Source organism: Aythya ferina, assembly GCF_964211825.1.
Source record: "Aythya ferina genome assembly, chromosome: 1".
Taxonomy (NCBI): domain Eukaryota; kingdom Metazoa; phylum Chordata; class Aves; order Anseriformes; family Anatidae; genus Aythya; species Aythya ferina.
This window is the reverse complement of record NC_140296.1, coordinates 55876914-55895954: the sequence shown is the minus strand read 5'-3', so window position 1 is coordinate 55895954 and position 19041 is coordinate 55876914. Positions and strand designations below refer to the sequence as shown.

The 19041-nt window shown below is 44.4% G+C and overlaps 1 protein-coding gene across 1 annotated transcript in view; it reads right to left on the bottom strand.

Moving 5' to 3' along the window:
* The window catches only part of UBAC2 (UBA domain containing 2), an 87356-nt gene extending 80047 nt beyond the window's left edge, over window positions 1–7309 (bottom strand). Inside the window, exons 1-2 of the mRNA XM_084524380.1 lie at window positions 7156–7309; window positions 1792–1919 (exon numbers count right to left, since the gene is read on the bottom strand). Coding sequence (XP_084380506.1) covers window positions 1792–1919; window positions 7156–7186 — 159 coding nt within the window. The 5' untranslated portion in view covers window positions 7187–7309. The remainder of the gene's footprint in view (window positions 1–1791; window positions 1920–7155) is intronic.
* Between the last annotated feature and the right edge of the window lie 11732 nt (window positions 7310–19041).

The following is a 19041-nucleotide window of genomic DNA, read 5'->3' as shown; positions in this document are numbered from 1 at the left end:
CAGAAACCATTAAATACATCAGCCTGAGTATCTCTTTGAGTACCTCAGCCTCGTGCCACAATGAGGACTGGGCTGACAGTCTCCTCAGGCCTTCCTTTTGCTGCAGATGTGCGTCCAGAAACCATCCTTGTTGAGCTTCATCTTCCTTGCTGGTTTCCAGCTCAGGTTTGGCTCTCCTAACTCCCGTTCCTAAGTCACAGCCTGCTAGGCATTCTCCACTCAAGGCCTTTAACCCTCAACCAACACTTCTGCTCCTAATTTCCCTAGTATATTAACGGACTGAACAAGAAGAAAGAGGTGGGACCTCACAGTTCCAGTCATCCCATGTCAAGATGGCCAGCATTAAAACCTAGCCAGAAGCTCTCCTAAACACCAAACTGGCAGGGCCGCATCCCTCCAGCTGAACATTTCACGACACACTAACTGAATTGCCCTCACAGACCTCCAGGCTTCTACATCTAATTCCTCTTTACTTCAGCTAGCCTAAAAAATACCTCACCCTAACGTAACTTCATTTCACACACAGCTTCTTCACTGCTCCGGAGGGTCTCCGTTATGGAGATAAAGATCTTCTAGTTTTCAACAGTGCATCATGCTTCGCCTTCCAAACCAAAAGCGCTCTCAAACTGCAGGCTTTACTTCCTATGCTCTGCACCAGCTTTAACAGGTGTTAATATCTGATATGCTGAATTATGAATATTAGCAGCAGGTAGGAACTTAGTGGTATTTTCTCCCTGATCTTGGAGATGCACAGACACAATTACACATTAGATAGCCTACTACGACAATAAATCAGTTATTTCAGGAAAGAAAAAACAACACACTATAAATTCCCCAAAGCATCACAATAAAAATATCATAGCTTCAAAAGATACTCACAAAAGTTTACCCTTTAAGACACAATGCAGATGGTTTCTTTGAATAAGACACAGCTACTAAACTTTTTCAGCAGCTCAGACAAATGGAAAGAGAAGACTTCTGAAGACAAATGTCAAAAAACAAACTCCAAACCACAAAATTTCCTTTTAAAACACTTTATCTAGTCACTTCTATATGCTACAACTGACATAACATCAATTAAGGATTCCAATTAAGGTACCAAAGATCCCTTAATTAAGCTCAGAACAAAGTCTTACAAGGTGTAATGCCCATAGGATAAGGTTTCCCAGTTTGAACTGGGAATAAGCTACAAACACCCAATAAGGCAGTTAACCAAATCAGCAGGTTACTTTGGAGCGTGACAAATTCTCCGACTTGGGATTCCCGAATGAGAAGCAGCAGTTCTCCTCAACAGGAAAATTTTAGTTTCCCATAACTTACTGTAGCAGAAGTTACAGTGTGAAAGTTATGGCCTCTGATGCTAAAATAAATGGTGTATTATCCAGAGCAGCTGAATACAATATCCTCAAAAACTAAGCAGAAGAAGATATTGTCATTCATACCAAAACTCTTATATTACTACAGAGGTTAAGTCACGCTTGGTTCACAGCAAGCTTCCCAACTGGCAGTGGCTGGAAGGAGAGACGACAGAAAAACAAGCATTTCGCAGACAAAAGCGAGAAGTGAAAGGCCATGTTGATGGTTTCAGATCAGTTTTTCTCACTTCAACCAAAAGTAGGTAATGGCCTGTTACACGCAGTGGCCTACTGGGGTGACATAATAACAGCTAAGAGAGAGCTGCTCTGCAACAGTAAACACAGATAAAGAACCAGTTGAGAAATAGACTGGGGAAGATGGCACAGAAGAGAGTATTTTGCAGTCTCCTTCCACACAAAATTAACCGACCCTTACCTGAAAATCCTCTTTTATAGCTTGTAGGTTGTATGCAAAGAACTTCTGGTAATGTTGGAAGAGCAGAGTCAACAGGATTGAGATGGCACTTGGGACTAATAACAGGCTCTTTGATAAAGGTGCTTTATCTTAAAGACAGAAAACAAACAAAAAGGAGCCATTTTAGAGAAAAATCTCTGACATTTGGACAAGCGATTGGAAAACAGCAGTGCATTGCTTCATTTTTTATCTGATCAACTTCCCTTGTAAATAGATATTCAGCCATTCATCCTCAGCTGTTGGCATAGTGGCTGCAACAAAACAGCAAGGAAGATGGTAATAGCCACCAAAGGCAAGATTTTAATCACGGCACAATCCTGCTGCCATCAAGAATCGGGTTATTGCTATGTAATTTAAGTATGATCCTCATCCAAGCACTAACTGGTGACTTCAGGAACTGCTGCAGGTGTCATATCGGGAGGGCAGCAAGCCTGGCTGATTTTTTGTAATGCAAGAAAATTATCCATCCTTCTATTTAGTCTCTTTCTTTGCATTTTCTTGCTCTCAGAAATAAGGTCTATAGTCTTTAGATGTCCTTTATTATTATTTTTTTCAATTATTCATTTGTCTGATTTAGTTTAATGCTTAAAAAAAAAGTGTGAAGCCATCAGAGTACTGAAAACACCACGGGGAAACAAGCTGGAGCTGCCTCCAGCTGTGAAAGTTACTGTGTTGTGTGCACATTCACTTGAAAACCAACACTCCGTTAGTTAATTTGACTTAGTTAATACTTCTTCATGTTCAAAGGCCAGCTTTTTAACCTGGATACAACAGGTATTTGAAAGCAACCCCTACAGAAAACAGTGGTAGACATTTCTGAACCAAAGTTTGATCAAACTTGGTGTTTTACTATTAAATATATTTACATTATTTCATGAGTTTAAGTATTGTTTACAACAATTCATTAATCCTATCAAAATTTTCACAAAATGATCAAGTTACAAAAAAAACAATCCCACATGTTAGGCAAATCATAGGATTTCCTTCCAGGACTTAGTATTTCTGTATAGCTTTTATGCTTGCATTTAGATTTCATTGCAATTTCTGTATCATTCGATCACTGTTACATTGCAGTTAATACACATCACAATACTTTATCACATTAAATTCATTCCCAGTTTAATTCTGTTCAAACACCACCACCAGAACCCAACCCCAAAGCGCAAACACGTTTCGGATACAATCCTCCTTTTAGCTGCCAGCTCAGACACTTTAAACCTTGTTATAGCAGAGAGGTATTTATTTTTTTAAGCACGTCACCAAGTGAAAAGCCACAGAAGCAACCGAGCCATTAATGTGACAGTCACCCACAGGGAACATCACATGGGTAACGGAAACTTCTACTCTCAGGCTTCTCAAAATGTCAGCGTGGTTGACGGGTTTATTCTTGTCCATTGACATGAAGAACGATAAACACTCTCGGATACATGGCGCAGCTCCTGAAATGTTTTGTTTTCAGGTGTTTCAGGGTGGGAGGCAGTGGTTTGCTTTGCCACTCAGGAGCACGCAGATCCCTATACTAATACAAATGCACGCAAGTAGAAAAAAAACACAGTGCCTCCATGCCATGGAAAGGATGCACAACAAAAGGATAAACTCATTTTGACCCCAAAGAGTTAAAATGCATCAAGTGTTATCTTCAAAGACTTTGGAATACGTTTCCAGTCCCAAAGCACCTCTTCAGTGACGATTTGCCCAAGCAACAGGCAACCACAGCACTGCTGCTGCAACATGAGTCCTGAGATCTCGTCTAAGGGAACGACCTAGAAACGCACCCTCCTGTACTCTGTTGGTTTTCCTCCATTCAGCTGTCACGCAGATATTCATCTATTGTACTCCAAGATCTGGCCAAGAAGCTCCAAGAAGCTTCACTTGCCTGAAGAGAGACTTCAAAATGGTTGGAGTTTTCAAGGACTCTTGCCTGTTTCTTTTCCCTCCAGATGCAAGCTTGCTAGCACATCAAAACAGAAATACCATCAACAGCATAAACACTTCCTTTGAATGCATGGAAACATTGCTCAGCCTTTATTGTAATGGTTGCTGAAACCCACCATTAACTACTCATATCTGAAAATAACTTTTCTCAGTCTTTCCTAGACACCGTGTGCTTTCGTGAGAGTGGAGCAATCGTACCAGATCAGAGGAGCAAAGCTTGTCTTTACTGTAACCACACACTGGGGGCAAATCAGAGCACACTACGGAGGGAGGACAAGAAGAGACACTAATACGTGTAATACTGTTTGAGGAATGTGGGAGATGCCATAAGAGCGCACAGCAGCTGTAAGGATGGGACTTCACCACGTGATGAGTTCTCAGAGTTTGGTTAATCCACTTTTTTTCCAGTTCTTCATCCTTTGGGGAAAAAAAAAAAAGCAATACCAGAGGACCCTGCAAAAACCCTGATGTTACTGCTGCCTGGAAGTGTAGCATGACTGAATGAAACACTTTTCTGGGTCAGGAGAGCAACTCTTGCGCCTGGTCTAGACCCAGAGCACAGACACAGGAAGGGGATGCTGCGTTCAGCCTGTTGCTTCACACCGTGCTCTGGTGGCTCATCATTGTGGTGCCTGCAAGCCAGCACAGCAAGAAGTGTGGCTGCAGGGATGAGTTCTCATCCAAAGCTTATAAACTTGATGCAGAGGTTGTGGGGTGAGTCATGTTAGTACATACACTTAGCAGGACAAGAGAAAGCTAGCCCATACTCTTGGTCAAGGCTTAAAGGTCCCCAAGACCAAAGGATTTCAGTCTTGCAGAGGAAGCACATTTGGCAGGAAGAAAGTCTGTAAAGAAACCAACTGTGATCGTGTTGAAACCTATTATGACAAATCTATTATGACAAGATGCAGGTAAGCCTGTAATCAAACCAGTTACCTACACATCTGCTGCTAAGTAGCTGCTGGCTGTATCCTAGGTCACAAACTACAGCAGCTAAGAAAAGAAAAGAAAAAAAAAAAAAGAAAACCGTGGTTTTTAAAAGGAACATTTGAAAAAAATAGAAAGTGAAACAGGTTGAAGTTAACCAAAACATTCATCTAGCCGAGCAGCCTCCTCTTCCTCCCACCCGCGGCGCCGATTACCATACTACTATTAGCACACACGCCGTCGGAAACGTCAGGTATGGCTGCACCACAACGCTGCGGAGATCCCCAGGCGAGCCCGACACGAGCTGGCCGTGTAGCAGCAGCACCACAGCCACATCTTTGCGGCGTGCAGCGGCTGGCTCGCTGATCTCGTGTGGCTGCACTGTTCCCAGGGCTGGAGCCAGCGTTTCGAACCACGGCGCGCTGTAGCAGGCTGATGCCCAAGCCCATTTGTTTTCCCAGATGGTATTGTACTGCCTGATGTTGTCGTGCACACGAGCCTGATACGTTCAACAGGTAGGCTGCCCAGGGAAGTGGTGGAGTCGCCATCCCTGGAGGTCTTTAAAAGACGTTTAGATGTAGAGCTTAGGGATATGGTTTAGTGGGGACTGTTAGCGTTAGGTCAGAGGTTGGACTGGGTGATCTTGGAGGTCTCTTCCAACCTGGATGATGCTGTGACACATCCTTCCTTCAGCCATATCACAGCTGCTGTCCCACATTATTTCCCTGATGCCTGCTCACAGCACCCTTCAGTCCCGCAGGTTACGCAAGCAGAGGAGCAGCTCCTGCCTCGGGGACACTCGGCACACCGCCAGCATTGCGCCACGAGGGTCAGAGAGGTAAAAGCACACGTTGCGTTATTTTCTTCCCAGGGCGTGCCAGTTCCTTCAGTTATTTCAGATAGCCAGAGCAGCTTCCCCTACCGAGGGCAAACAGTCCTTGTCCCTTTAAATGGTGCTCTCTCGTTTCCCGATTCCCACCTCTCGTAGCTGTAGCACGCACCAGTTCTGTCTATTTTTACACCTCCTCAACCAAAATCGTGTGTGTAGGTGTCAGCGTCTCCCAGCACAGTCATCTGCTGTACCTGGTACTGCCTGTTAGCAATTCAGCAAAGCAGCCCCAGTAAGGACCTACTCGTCTGAGCTGGCTTACCTGTGTCCAGAGCTGGCCCACCTGCTTGCAGGAAGGGTTTACTTTTATAGGTCTCCTGTGCCATTTTTCAAGAACCCCTCTATTTACACACGTGACTTTAAAGGGCAGTGAACTAGGCTCTAAAACACTAGAGAGACACTTCAAAAAAGAACTCATCGTAACCACACTGCTCCAAATCACGAGACGTTTCCTTAGAAAGCGCATGGACGGGGTCAAGGACTTCGCCACACAGCTCCAGTTGCTCAAGCGTTGTTATGAGAAAGTCTCATTTCGTCACAAGTGGTCAAGCTTGAAAGTGAATCCGAATCTGTGACGAAGCACTTGCATGCTCTGAATGCTCTCTGGATGCTGATGCCATCGTTCACCTCCCTGAACTCTGGAGCCAGGACGTGAGAGGACCTTTTCTGCACTGCTGCCGACCAGAGCGTAGCATCTGCCAGCACCCGTAGTACAGAGACCATCCACACTCATCTCAAGGCAAGGAATAGAGAAATAGTCTGCAAAATATTGTTTGCTCAGCACAGTAGTGGTACTTCAGCAGAAATAAAATTTGGCCACCAACGATGAGAAGATCCATGTAACTGAAAGAAATATTTTCTCTAACCATACCTAGATCTAGATATGTTATTTAGAGTCAGTTGTTAAAACTGTCCTAAAAAACATAACAACGGCCTTACCCTGAATGAAGAACAAAACAACCAGGACATCTATAGCGTGTAGATGGACTCCAGAAAAGCTTAGCTGAGCTAAAACTGCTCTGTCCATTGGCAGATTGTTAATACTGACTTATTGTTAGGTCAATAGTGGTCTGTTCAGGCCACCTTATGATGCAAAATCAAAGAGCGTTCAGATGAAGTGAGCCTGGCAGCATTGGTCTAGAAATCTGGAAATGCAGCTGCTCGGTAGCCTGCACATGCAGACACAAAGCTGAATTCCTTTTACTGGTGAAATCAAAATACTGAAAATACTCCAGTTTTTGATTCACTCACTAGCACTCGAGGTCTTGTCCGTGCATGCAACCACAGGTTTGCACCCAGAAACGTTAAAAACTGATAAAAGGGAGCTCCGCTGCCTTCCTCATCCGTTTCCTACAGTCAGTACACCGCTCAGCAGCATCGGTCCACCAAAGTTCAGCCGTCTCTTCCGCCACATTTTGTCACATAACAAAAGCCAGAACCATCTACAAGACGATCCCACACCCCCCCCGACCCCACGTCCCCTCCCTTACGCCTCCCCTGCAAGAAACGCCGGGCAGCACGGCCCCAGCCCGGCCTCATCCCGGCCCGGCCCCCCTGTGTGTGCCGGTACTCACACAGCCCGTTGGAGCCGGTGCTGGAGAACATGGCGGCGGCTCGGCTCGGCTCGGCACTGCCCGGCCCGGCCCGGCCCCGCGGCGCCCCGCAGGCCGGGCAGAGCCCCCGGAGCCGCGGCCGGCCCCGGGACTCGCGGCTAAGGCGGCCGCCAGGGGACAAACGCCGCCGACACACAGCGGCCGGCGCCCCCTGTCGGGACCGCCGGGAGGGAGAGGAGGAGGAGGAGGAGGAGGAGGAGGAGGATGGGGGGGGGGGGGAGCAGCGTGTGCATGGCCGGAGGAGGGCGCTGGGGTGGGTTTGGGGTGCCCCTCATGGCAGGGACACCTCCCACCAGCCCAGGCTGCCCACAGCCCCATGCTGCCCGGCCGTGAGCACCTCCAGGGATGGGGCACCCACAGCTTCTCTGGGCAGCTTGTGCCAGGGCCTCACCACCCTCACAGCCAGATCACAGATTCATTAGGTTGGAAAAGCCCTCCAAGTTCACCTGGTCCAACCATCCCTCTGCCACCAGTGTCACCCACTAACCCATGTCCCCAAGCACCACGTCCAGCCTCTCCTTGAGCACCCCCAGGGACGGTGACTCCACCACCTCCCTGGGCAACCCGTCCCAGTGCCCGACTGCTCTTTCTGAGCAGAAATGGCTCCTCATTGCCAGCCTGAACCTCCCCTGGAGCAACTCGAGGCCATTCCCTCTAGTCCTATCACTAGTTACCTGTGAGGAGAGGCTGACCCCCAGCTCCCCACCCCTTCCTTTCAGGTAGCTGCAGAGAGCAACGAGGTCTCCCCTGAGCCTCCTCTTCTCCAGACCAAACACCCCCAGCTCCCTCAGCCGCTCCTCACAGGACTTGTGCTCCAGGCCCTTCACCAGCTTCGTAGCCCTGATCTGGACACACTCCGGTGCCTCAGTGTCCTTGGACCCAGTTAAAAGAAGTGTAAAGAATTTTCTCCTTATATTTACAGAATCACAGAATCACAGAATTTCTAGGTTGGAAGAGACCTCAAGATCATTGAGTCCAACCTCTGACCTAACGCTAGCAGTCCCCACTAAAGCATATTCCTAAGCTCTACATCTAAACATCTTTTAAAGACTTCCAGGGATGGTGACTCCACCACTTCCCTGGGCAGCCTGTTCCAATTTAATCTAAAACTACCCTCTTTTAGTTTAAAGCCATTCCCCCTTTTCCTATCCCTACACTCCCTGACAAAGAGTCCCTCCCCAGCTTTCCTGTAGCCCCCTGTAGGTACTGGGAGGCCTCTATAAGGTCTCCACAGAGCCTTCTCTTCTCCAGGCTGAACAATCTCAACTCCCTCCATCTGTCTTTGTAGGAGAGATGCTCCAGCCCTCTGAGCATCCTCGTGGTCCTCCTGTGGACTCGCTCCAACAAGCCCATGTCCTTCCTGTGCTGCCAGCCCCAGAGCTTCACCCCCTTTATATATCTTCCTTTTTGTGAAAGGGGAATGTACAATAACCAAACCAGGCCAAATACATTATTGTAATCAAGCTGCGGCACAGAAGCAGGCAGATTCACAAGGCGTGTGTGTAGGGCAGACCACAAGATGAATGTCAGCATGCCTCGAGGCTGCAGAAGAAGGCCACCCTGTTTGCATGGGGCTTGAGGGGCAGCTGCTCATCGCTGGTCTCGTCAGAGTGCACAGCCAGCACTCAGGCATTGCAGGTAGAGCTATACAGATGTAAAACATGTTAGTCCAGGTATGTAGTATGTAATTACTGTCATCTTTCTAAAGATGATTTAAAATTGAAATCTGTAATTACTTGGAGAACGCCTGACTCCTTACCCTTTGGAAAATTATGCAACCTGAGGGGAGAACTGGCTCACCCCAGCTTTGGGAGTCCACATGGTAAGAGTCTACACAGGAGCCATGTGTACACGCTCATTAGAGCTAATAGAGGTGTAGTCCATACATTCAGTGGAGACTAGAGAGCTTTTCAGATGAGGTCTATTTTGGGATGAAAAGAATTGCTCCCTAGAGTCCAGCAACTCTTGAACAGATGGCCTCTGGCTGTACCGGTATGTTAGAAACCTAGCTCGTACATAGGTATCAACATTTAAGATAGGCTGAGCCAAAATCCACCTCTGATTTCATTCAGATTTGGTATAATATGGCTGAAATTATTGGGCCACTAAATTTCACTGACATTTTCAAGTCCATGTAGAAGTCAGAGTTTACTGAAATAAATCATACTAGGCACTCGAGAGGTGATGATGCTCTGCTCTGCTTGAGTCACAGATGTGAGTGTCGAGAAAAAACAGAATGAAGTTTGTGCACTCAGCAGAACTGAGAGCCTGAAAGTCCCATCTAGCACACTCAGCCGTGAGCCTCAGCTTCAAAGATTTCCCGTGATTTATGTTCCCACAAGGTAATCATATTAGAGAGATTCTTCTCTGCAGTGTTCAGCAGCAGTATGAGATGGAAGTCAGAACCACTGAGCATCCAAGAGACTCAAGCATGTATCTTGCTGAGTAAGGATGCATTTGGGCAAATACTTAATTGCTATTTTGAAAGCAGCTCTTTGGACTTGTTATCATTGACAAATACAACAAAACTGAATGAGTGGCAGTAGCTGGCAAGCTTCTCCAAACAACATCCTAAAATACGTATATGCAGATTTGTCAATACTGCTGGGATATTGGAAGCTGACTCTGGATTTATTTGCCACTATTTTATGTAAGCCTGCAAACATATTACTGAATCTATGAAATATCCAAAGGTCTAACATCTAATATTCCTGTTTCAAAGAAGATTTATTAAGTCAGTTTGTCTCAGATTAGATCAGATGAGATACACTGTGTGTTTTTGAGAAAACTACATACCCAGTGCTAATAATTAGACTTTCACATTCTGATTGAACAGTAAAGGAAATGTAGTTTTTGCCTTCAGACACAGCGGCAACCAGAGACTTCATTAAAGGAGAGAGCAATTTACAGTGCCAGCAATTTACAGTGCCAGCTGATAGCTTGTCATAAGAATTATGAAAATGATTTGCATTATTTAAACGTAAAGTGTTGTCCACTCTGGAGTTAAATGAAATCGTCCGTCTTCATGTTTGCCTTGGAACATATCCCAGAATAGGAAAGCTAGCACTTATCTGCTAATCTACTTAGAACAAGCTTAGAAGGCTTTGACACTGCTCAAATGTCAGCTTAAATATCTGCATTTGTTTATTACATCTAGTTAGTGGGGTCAGTTAGGTGTGTTCAAAAGAAACTTATTTAAATTTCCTACTCAAAGAAAAAAAAAAAAATCCCAACAGACTGGAATTTATATATCTAACTGTTTTCTAATGTGATTAGCTTGCTTTTTTTTTTTTTTTTTTTTTTTTTCCCTCTGAACTTGCAGTGTTTTTGAACCAACTCTTAATTACTAATTAATCTCTGAGAGTCAGATGCTCCCCTGCCATAAAGAATGAAGGATAGCGGCAGGGCAGAACAGGATGGAAATGTAACACCTCACTCAGGAATTTGCTGTCTTGACTTAGTGCTATCAGGACTCTGCGGGTTCACGGGTGATGGTCCGTGTGTCTCCCTGATGTCTGTGGTTTTCTGTGGCATTCATAGTAACACTTGCAGCTATTACAATTACCAGAACTATTAACAGATACCTGGAAATAAATGTAAACTAGTGTTAACCTTAATGATTTCAATAACTTCTTACAGTTTCCAAACCTTGTCTTCAGCCACAGAAGAATGTAAAGGAGAAAGCTGTGCACCATCCATCCCCTGTAAGGGAGACTTGTGCGGCAGCACAGCTTGCTGATAGCAGCTTGCATGAGAAGAGGAGGAAAGGCAGAAGGTAGAGAGACTCACTGGGCTGAAATCAGACTGATTGGTCCTGTGCCTTTCCAGGATTAGACAATTTCTCTTCCTCAGAAGTGAATAATGCTTTGTAGCGCAGCAGATCTGCTGTTCTCTTAAGCTGTACAGGGTTCATCATATTACACTGTTGTTTGTTTGTTTTATGATAGGTAGAAGATACAGAACATTTTCTAGATGAGTTCTTTCCATGTACAGCTGGTAGGCTTAGAATTAGCGTGAGGAGGCTGAGAGTGGCTAGAGAAGGAACTTTTAGGTATTTCTTGAGGGGTGTGCAAAGTAAAGGAAAGAAAGCCAGTGGAAAAAAAATGGCAAGAATATTATTTTTTCTCTGATATTGTCAATTGATTTTGCATCACACTATTACAAAAATTTAGAGTGTTCAAACATTTTCTACTTATTATGGACTTAGCTATGTCAGTGAGATGATTTGCAAAACTCCAAACACAGGGTTAAAACTGAGCTCCATATCAGTGTCTAGTTAGAGTAATATGTGTGTAACTGTTGCTTCAATAACTCAAACACAATTCAAACGTCACCATCTTGTTTTTCAGCCAGAACCCCAGAATGGGAGGCAGTCACAGTACAGAGCATTGATGGGACTGGCTTACTTGGAGCAGAGACAAGTCACCAGCTGGCGGCCACCAGCAGCCACAGCTTCCTGCTCCTTGCATTGCTCACCTCCATCTGCAGCCAGGGCCTTTTCATGTCTCCTTCATTGCTAGGTCCCGCTCAGCCTTAACCACCTTAACCACCAATTATCCCTATTTTGTCCCAGCAAATGGCCAGGAATGTGCTGCATCTGCTCCCTTCTGGATTTACGCCATGCCCTCTAAACGTGGGTGAGACAACAGTGGTGCAGTACATCCTGCAGGGATGCATGCTGCAAGCACAGGAAAAATAGTTTGAGAACAAGTGCTTAATTGGACTTGCGGATGCAGCCTTGCTTTCTTCCTCATGTTTTATCTTTGTGGGCTGAACATAACACACTAACAGTTTTACACCAACTCTTAACCATCACTTTTAGTTTAGCTGGTCATGCAATTCCTAAGCACTGAAACGTCACGCACACAGATATTGGCATCTCTGTGTTAAGGGGCAGCACCAAGCATCTGATCAGAGAGCTTTGTCTTTGAACACTAGTAAAACACTCCCTCAAATATGTCATCCTTACAGCCTCTGTCACAGGAACCAGGCTTCTTATTTCAAAGAAGGCTGCGATCCTGTGAAAAAAACAAGAGCATATGGTAGCATAACCAGGAACCAGATCCTAATGCAAACATCTTAGAAAAAAAAAAAATAGGCAAATTGATTTTGGTGTTTCTTAATTTTTGACTTTGATCTCAGCTTTTCTTTAATATTCCATGTTAGTGTTTTACTTGACTTATGTGAGACTTAATTCTTTCAAGTATGGGAAATACACTCGTCCAACTGCCCTTGGCTGAGCAGCTGCCACTGGATTTTAGCTCATTCAGCTGAAGGGCATTAATTTGCCACACGGAAAACTGAGAAAGATCAGTAAGCATCAATGAAATTATGAGATTTAAGCATAGCGCAGAGGAGACCCAATTAAGGAATTTATTAGAAGAGCAACATATCACATACAGCACTCTATAGCATAAATCATATTATGTATAGCAGCCTGTACCCTTTCATGCACACTAGAGACCATGCACTAGTCATCTTTTTCAGATTGAATTTATGTCAAATATTAGCTTTGTGATGCGGAGTACATGCTAAATTACCCAAGACAACTAACTCTCGGTGATAGCAAAAAATAGAAGCCTTTAAAATGCAGAAGACAACTTACATTGCTGCCTGCTAGTGTGGCTGTGTTGAAATTGACTGTTAGGAAAATTAGATTAAAAAAAAAATACCAGGCTATTTAATGGATCTTTTTTTTCCTCCCTGATACCTATCGATATTTCCCAGACACCTTCCTCCTCTTGCTCCACATCCACATGCACTTATCACGTTCTGTGTATCTCCCCACGGTGTAAAGGTTATTAAACTCCCACGTTTACGCTCAGAGCCAAATCTGTGTTTGAGGGAATACGTGGCCACCCACGTCACGATGTTATCTGGCTGGTAGCATAACTCTACTAATGGATTCAAAGGGACAATAAAGCCTTAAGAAATTCTCCCCAGTATCATTACTTTGTCTGTATTTATTTCAACTGGCACATGAGGTCTTTTTTCCCCCAGCTGCAATTACCCATAGCAAAGGATGTTTGTGGTCATGTAATTCCACTGACATACAGTGATCCCTTAGAAGAGCTCGTACAAAGTTAAAGGATGTTCACCCCAGAAATGTACTTGCATGATACGTACAGTAGAAGTCAGTATGCCTCCAGGAAACAGACATTCCTGAGTTTCTTTTTTTTTCTCTAAAAATGTTAACAATGGACAAGTTTGATGGAAAAAAAAATCTGTATCGTATGAAAGTATAAAATTTTGCCCAGCTAGATCCTTTAAATTGCAATCAGTCAGAAAATAATAATAATAATAATAATAATAATAATAATAATAGTAATAATAATAATAATAATAATAATAAACTTCTCTTCTTGAAAGATGAACTGTTGTAAGAAAAATCAGTGTATTGATAAATCCAATTTAAATTCAGCAAAATTATTAGAACCACAAGAAATACGGCTTATTATAATTGTTCTTGCTGCTGTGTTATATACTTGTTCCACAGTGGGCTGTTTTCTGTCTCCTGCTGCTAACCCCATCATGCCAGTGAGATGTCTAACACAGGATTACCTCTGCTCTAACCCCAAATATAGGAGCAATTGAATGCAAAATCCAGACCAAGCTGGGGTGTCACCACAGAGCTCTGTTCGTGAGGCCGCTTGCAGCAGACATCACCAGCTGGGGCCAAGCAATCTTTCCTGGCGTGACGGTGATTTCCTTGGCCTGCATTCAGCTACGCTGCCATTTTGGGCTTTTTCTCTTCCAGCTGAGGCCTCTCCCCACACCACGAGGGGGAGATGATGCTATTTTGCAGTTACCAGGCGCGCACGCACACAAAAATTCAAGGCGGTTTTACACTAAGCCACCAGGAAAGAATTCAGCGGGACGTTAAACCGGAGAAACAAGTGCTGAAATTTCAAGCCGTCATAATCTTGGAAGTAAAACCCCAAACGTCTGGGTAATGAAGCTTCCCAGACATGTTTGTGTGCTGCCTGAAGCCTTGACCGAAGAGCCTTGATTTCACATCTCGGCTCCCGGCCGGGGCCCAGAGGAATGACTCAGAGATGCTCGCTCGTCAGCACCAAAAGGAAACGAGACGACAGTTGGAAATTGATAGGGGGAGGAGGAATTAAAAGGCCTTGCCTGAAAGGGAGCACAAAACCCAACATTCATCTTCTGTGCGATGACACACATCTGTTGTGGATCTTGCAGCAGGAGGGACAGCAGCCCGAGGAAGAGGGACAGAGCCTGAGCGAGGGCTCACCTGCTGGGACACTGATCCGACAGCTGCTCGACCGCTTGCACTAGTGCATTTTTTGCACCATAATCAAGCTAGGAAGTCATCATCGGATACCAAATCAGCTCATATTAACACTCAAGTTTATTGTCTTGCTTCGTCCCTGCTGTAAACTTTGATAGCAAGCTTCTCGTGTAGAAGAAAAATAAAACTGCCAAGGCAATAAACTCATTTGTACATACACAATATGCATTTGCTGCAGCATTTATTGTCAGAACATGTCTGGCCCGTGATTGTATATACCAGTTAGTATATATTTAAAAATCATGTCATATAGGTAACAAAAATATATATTGGTACAAATACTGGTTTAATTCAAGAATGCCAGACAAAACACCTACTCGATTAATTTTATATGTGAGAGCATATTGAAAGGAAAGTGCTTTCAGTCCTTTTCCTATGTCTTTGATTCCAAACTTCAACACAGCTTAGTCCTTCCACAATCGCATGGTTGGGGGCTCAATAACTTATGATTTGAACCCATTATCCAGTCAGTGTGAGTGAGCACCTGTGTGTTTGTGCATGCAGGAAAAGCAGCTTGTGGGCTCAACTCAGCATCAGTGCTCTCGCTGGCAACATGTAGATCTGTGGGCAAAAATTAAGCCTTGGCTTCCTAGGCTGTACTTTGATGTCGTACAAAACTTAGTGCTTACTTGTAGGTAAACTGCTTCCACCTCTGAGGGTCACAGCATAGAAAGATAAACAGTATGTCCAGGAAAAGCACCAATTTGGAGCAATTCCCCCGGGAATTTGGGGCTTAATACTCAAGAACCTGCATTTTATGCAACACTTAGGATGTGTCAGTAAATTACACTGTAAAATGGGGGAAAAAATGCAGCAAAAAAACATATCTGGTACATTTTATAGCCTGAGTCAAAGAATTCAACAGAGGGGGTGCCATTGGTCCCAGTGGAGTTTGGAGATGAATGGTGCACTTTGAACTTTAAAACTGTGGCGAGTGCAAGGCTGAGCCGAGGCAGATGGAAAGTGCTTGTTATAGCTGGGATGATTCACGGCACAGATGGGCTCTGCAGCATTTTGGGTTTGTTTTGAAACAGGAGCGGGAGGACGCATAGTTAACATGGAGTGGGAGGCTGTGTTTGTTGTGCGTGTGGGGCAATGGCACGGAAGAAGATATTAAATGGAGAGGGGAAAAAAAAAAGAGAGAGAGAGAAGGGAGTGGTCATAAGAGAAGGCTGAGTGGAATGCGAGGAATTAGCACGGGGTGGAGCAAGAGATGAGGGGAAAAACAGAGGCACAGTTGGAGTTACACAACTTGTCAGGTCTTAAATGTGCTACTGACGGAGGAAGAGCCCATAAAAAGCTCCGGGGACGAGACACGGCAAAGGTGGTTGGCAGAAATGATAACAGCAGTGGGCTCGAGCCCAGGTGGTGTGTGCACAGCGGAACGATGGCTAAAAGAAAAAAAAAAAATTAAATAGAGGAAATTAGGTTAAAAAAAATAGTGAAAGAAGAGCTGGTGAATTATCCTGAAGAACTCCAGATCCCTTGTATCCTTAGACTCTTCTTCTGTAAGTTCAGGCAAGTTTTTTCTGATCTGTGTTACCTAGCCAGGCTGTCCTGTGTCACGAGTACCCTTGTGCTCCACACAGGTTATGAAGATGTACCTCTGAAAATCCTGGTGTTACAGGACCTGCCGAGTTTGTGTGTGTGTGTGTGTGTGTGTGGGCAACACGTGCCCGAACCCTCCAATTATATGCAGATAAGTAGCTTTTCTTGGGGCGTGTTTGTCAATAAATATGGTGTGTGTGCACGTACATCACTGCAACCCTCCCAGCCCGTGTTTGGTGACTCACAGTCCCTGAGCTAAACCATGGAGGTGTTTGGAGGTCATGGCACTGCTCTTGCAACAAGAAAAAAGAGTTTTAGGAAATAAATTTGTCTATTATTGGTGCTTGCGTTGTAGCTAGTGCTTAATGGACATCTGGACTGATCATCAAGCGGCTGTTCCGTCGGAATCAGAAGTAATGACACGTGCAGATAAGGCACATCAGCAGCTTCAGCCTGATGGGATGAGCCCCTACCTGACACCAGCAGCAAATGGGAAGAGATCTAATTGTGCTGCTAGAACAAATTCTAATATAATGCAAAACTCATTTGTGTAGGCTTTGAACTGGAACTTGATGACTCATCAGTGTTTTGGCGATTGCTAACAGCAACGCGAGAGAAGTAGCAAAGTTCTTTGCAAATAAAGGCTAATGCTTTCTAAACGCACATAGGATACAACCTCTCTCCTGCCTTCTCTGAAAGAAGCTCCAGGAAGAAAATCGATAAGTGGATCGTTTGATTCAAATGAAATCGTGCAACCACCGCGGGTAAGAATTTAGGGTGAGGCCTGAGAAACTCCTTACTGAGATGGAAAATCATAAAGCAGCGTCTTTCATCACATATTGTATTTCCTCATTTTGCCTTGCTGATATAGTAACAGCCGAGATGATCTTCTCAGCCACAGGCATAATTAATAAGGCATTGGCCTGGGTTCAAGATAAGAGTGTTTTAGACCTTTCAGAAGAGAACTGAGATCCAAACGGATAGCAGATCACTCGCTGCTGAATGAAGACCTTCAAGAATTTAATTAGAGTGTGGGAAAATCTGAAAGCTTTTCGCGGTGGACAGAGATAAAGGTGGAAGCGCAGTATCCTTTCAAACCCAGCAGGAAAATCAGTGTGTGAGAAACTAGCTGACAATGCTACCAAAACCCAGGTACCGACATTGCCTTGGCAGCAATGATGGCCCCTCTGCCAGCATCCTCTCTGATTTCCCATGGACCCTAGCAATGAAGGACATTTGAATATATTTACAAATAACAATTTAATCAAGAAAAAAATATATATATATTTGAAAGGGACTCTAGATTTTGACCTATTTGAGGGGATGACTCAACACCAGCTGTTCTTGTCTCCTACAAAGGTTTATTGACAACTGACCCTTTTCCCTTAAATCAGAGTGTACAAATGAGCACTCAGACTTTTATTCATGGCATGACAAAAATACAAAGCAGTGTATCTGTTAAATCATTTCTATGCCCAGGAAGACTTGCTGACAGACGAACTGCTTTCACAACCAAAGTGTTTTCTGACCCAGCAGAGATTATTTTGTCTCTTCCTTGCCATGACAGTGCTCGTGATTCAGTTGATTCCTTCTGCATATTCCTGCTTCCCAGGCACGAGGGACCTGCCTGCTGCGTTGGATCTGCCACAATTTCTTTGCCCAAATATTTAGTCTTTCAATCAGTCACACTGCTTTATGGCAAGAGAGGAGCCTAATTAAATGCTGTGGGTTCACGAGGCTGTAAATGGAGGTGTGGCCTCGTATGCTGTGTGACAAAAGCACCAGGGGCAAATGCCTCATCCATCCTCCTATGTCAGGTGGCCTTTCCTCAGGCTCAGCTCTGTGGAGAAACCCTTGTGCAATAGGAATGAGGCACAATTAGAGTTTAATAACAGTTTTATACCTGCCCTCCGCATGGACTTTCCTATTTTGCAAGAAAAGCTGCCTGGAGGTTTAGCATAATCTAACACGGAATAATTTTTGCACACAAAACATCAGCAAGAGTGTCCACGCTATCATTTGGTGAGCAGCAACTTTAATCAGTGGTTAGTTCAGGCTTTTCCTTCATGAAAATATGTTTGGTGAAATTCTTCATAATTCATTTTCATCAGCCAGCGATGTTTAGATCTTTCAGACACTTAACGTCAACCCTAATTATAATGATAATGGATGCTGGAAACAGTGGATGACCAGTCTCAGAGGAATTATAATCTCAATAGACCACTCATAAAAAGAGAAGGATTTACACAAGGGAAGCAGTATGCTCAAGAGTGACTGAATCAGGACTCTGTCTTGCTTGCAATGTCTGCTTTAGGAAGGATTTTGAGGTGTTGGCATTTACAGGAGTTATGTAAAGAAGAAAAGCTGAGGAGTCTGAAGACATGGATGCTAGCCAGCCACAAGCGACAAAAAGAAACCAAAGGGCACCTGGGTATCTCTGCTTGGATCCCAAGAACATGCTCAGAACAAGCTTTACAGGCAATGGCAGTAAAAAGAGTGCAAATGAGAATCAAATTCTCTCTCTCTCGCTGGGAACCTGTCCAGGTGACTAAGGGGGCTAAAGCGCTTCCTCACCAGCATGCCCTTAGGCAGCATCAGCTCCGCGCCTCTCTCTGAGATGCCATGAGGCTCATCCACTTCATCCCATTCACATGCAGACCCAAACAACGCCCGACCTGCGAAGGCAGAGCTCAGAACATGCTACTTCTGTGCATCGGGTCAACAGTTCAGGTGACTACCAGAATTTCCCCTTGCCTGTAAACCACACGGCCAGGTTATGTGCTGACTCGGCTTCTTTTCTTTTCAGTTTCAGCTTTGTGTAGAGAGGCACTTTGAAATTATGCAAATGTACAGGTTTGATTCTCCTTTCACATTCATGTTTCACATTCATGTGAACTCCGATTCAGATTCAAATTTACATTATAAATATATATATATACACACACACACGTATTTTGCTCATCATGACTTAGAGCCCTGGAGCATGG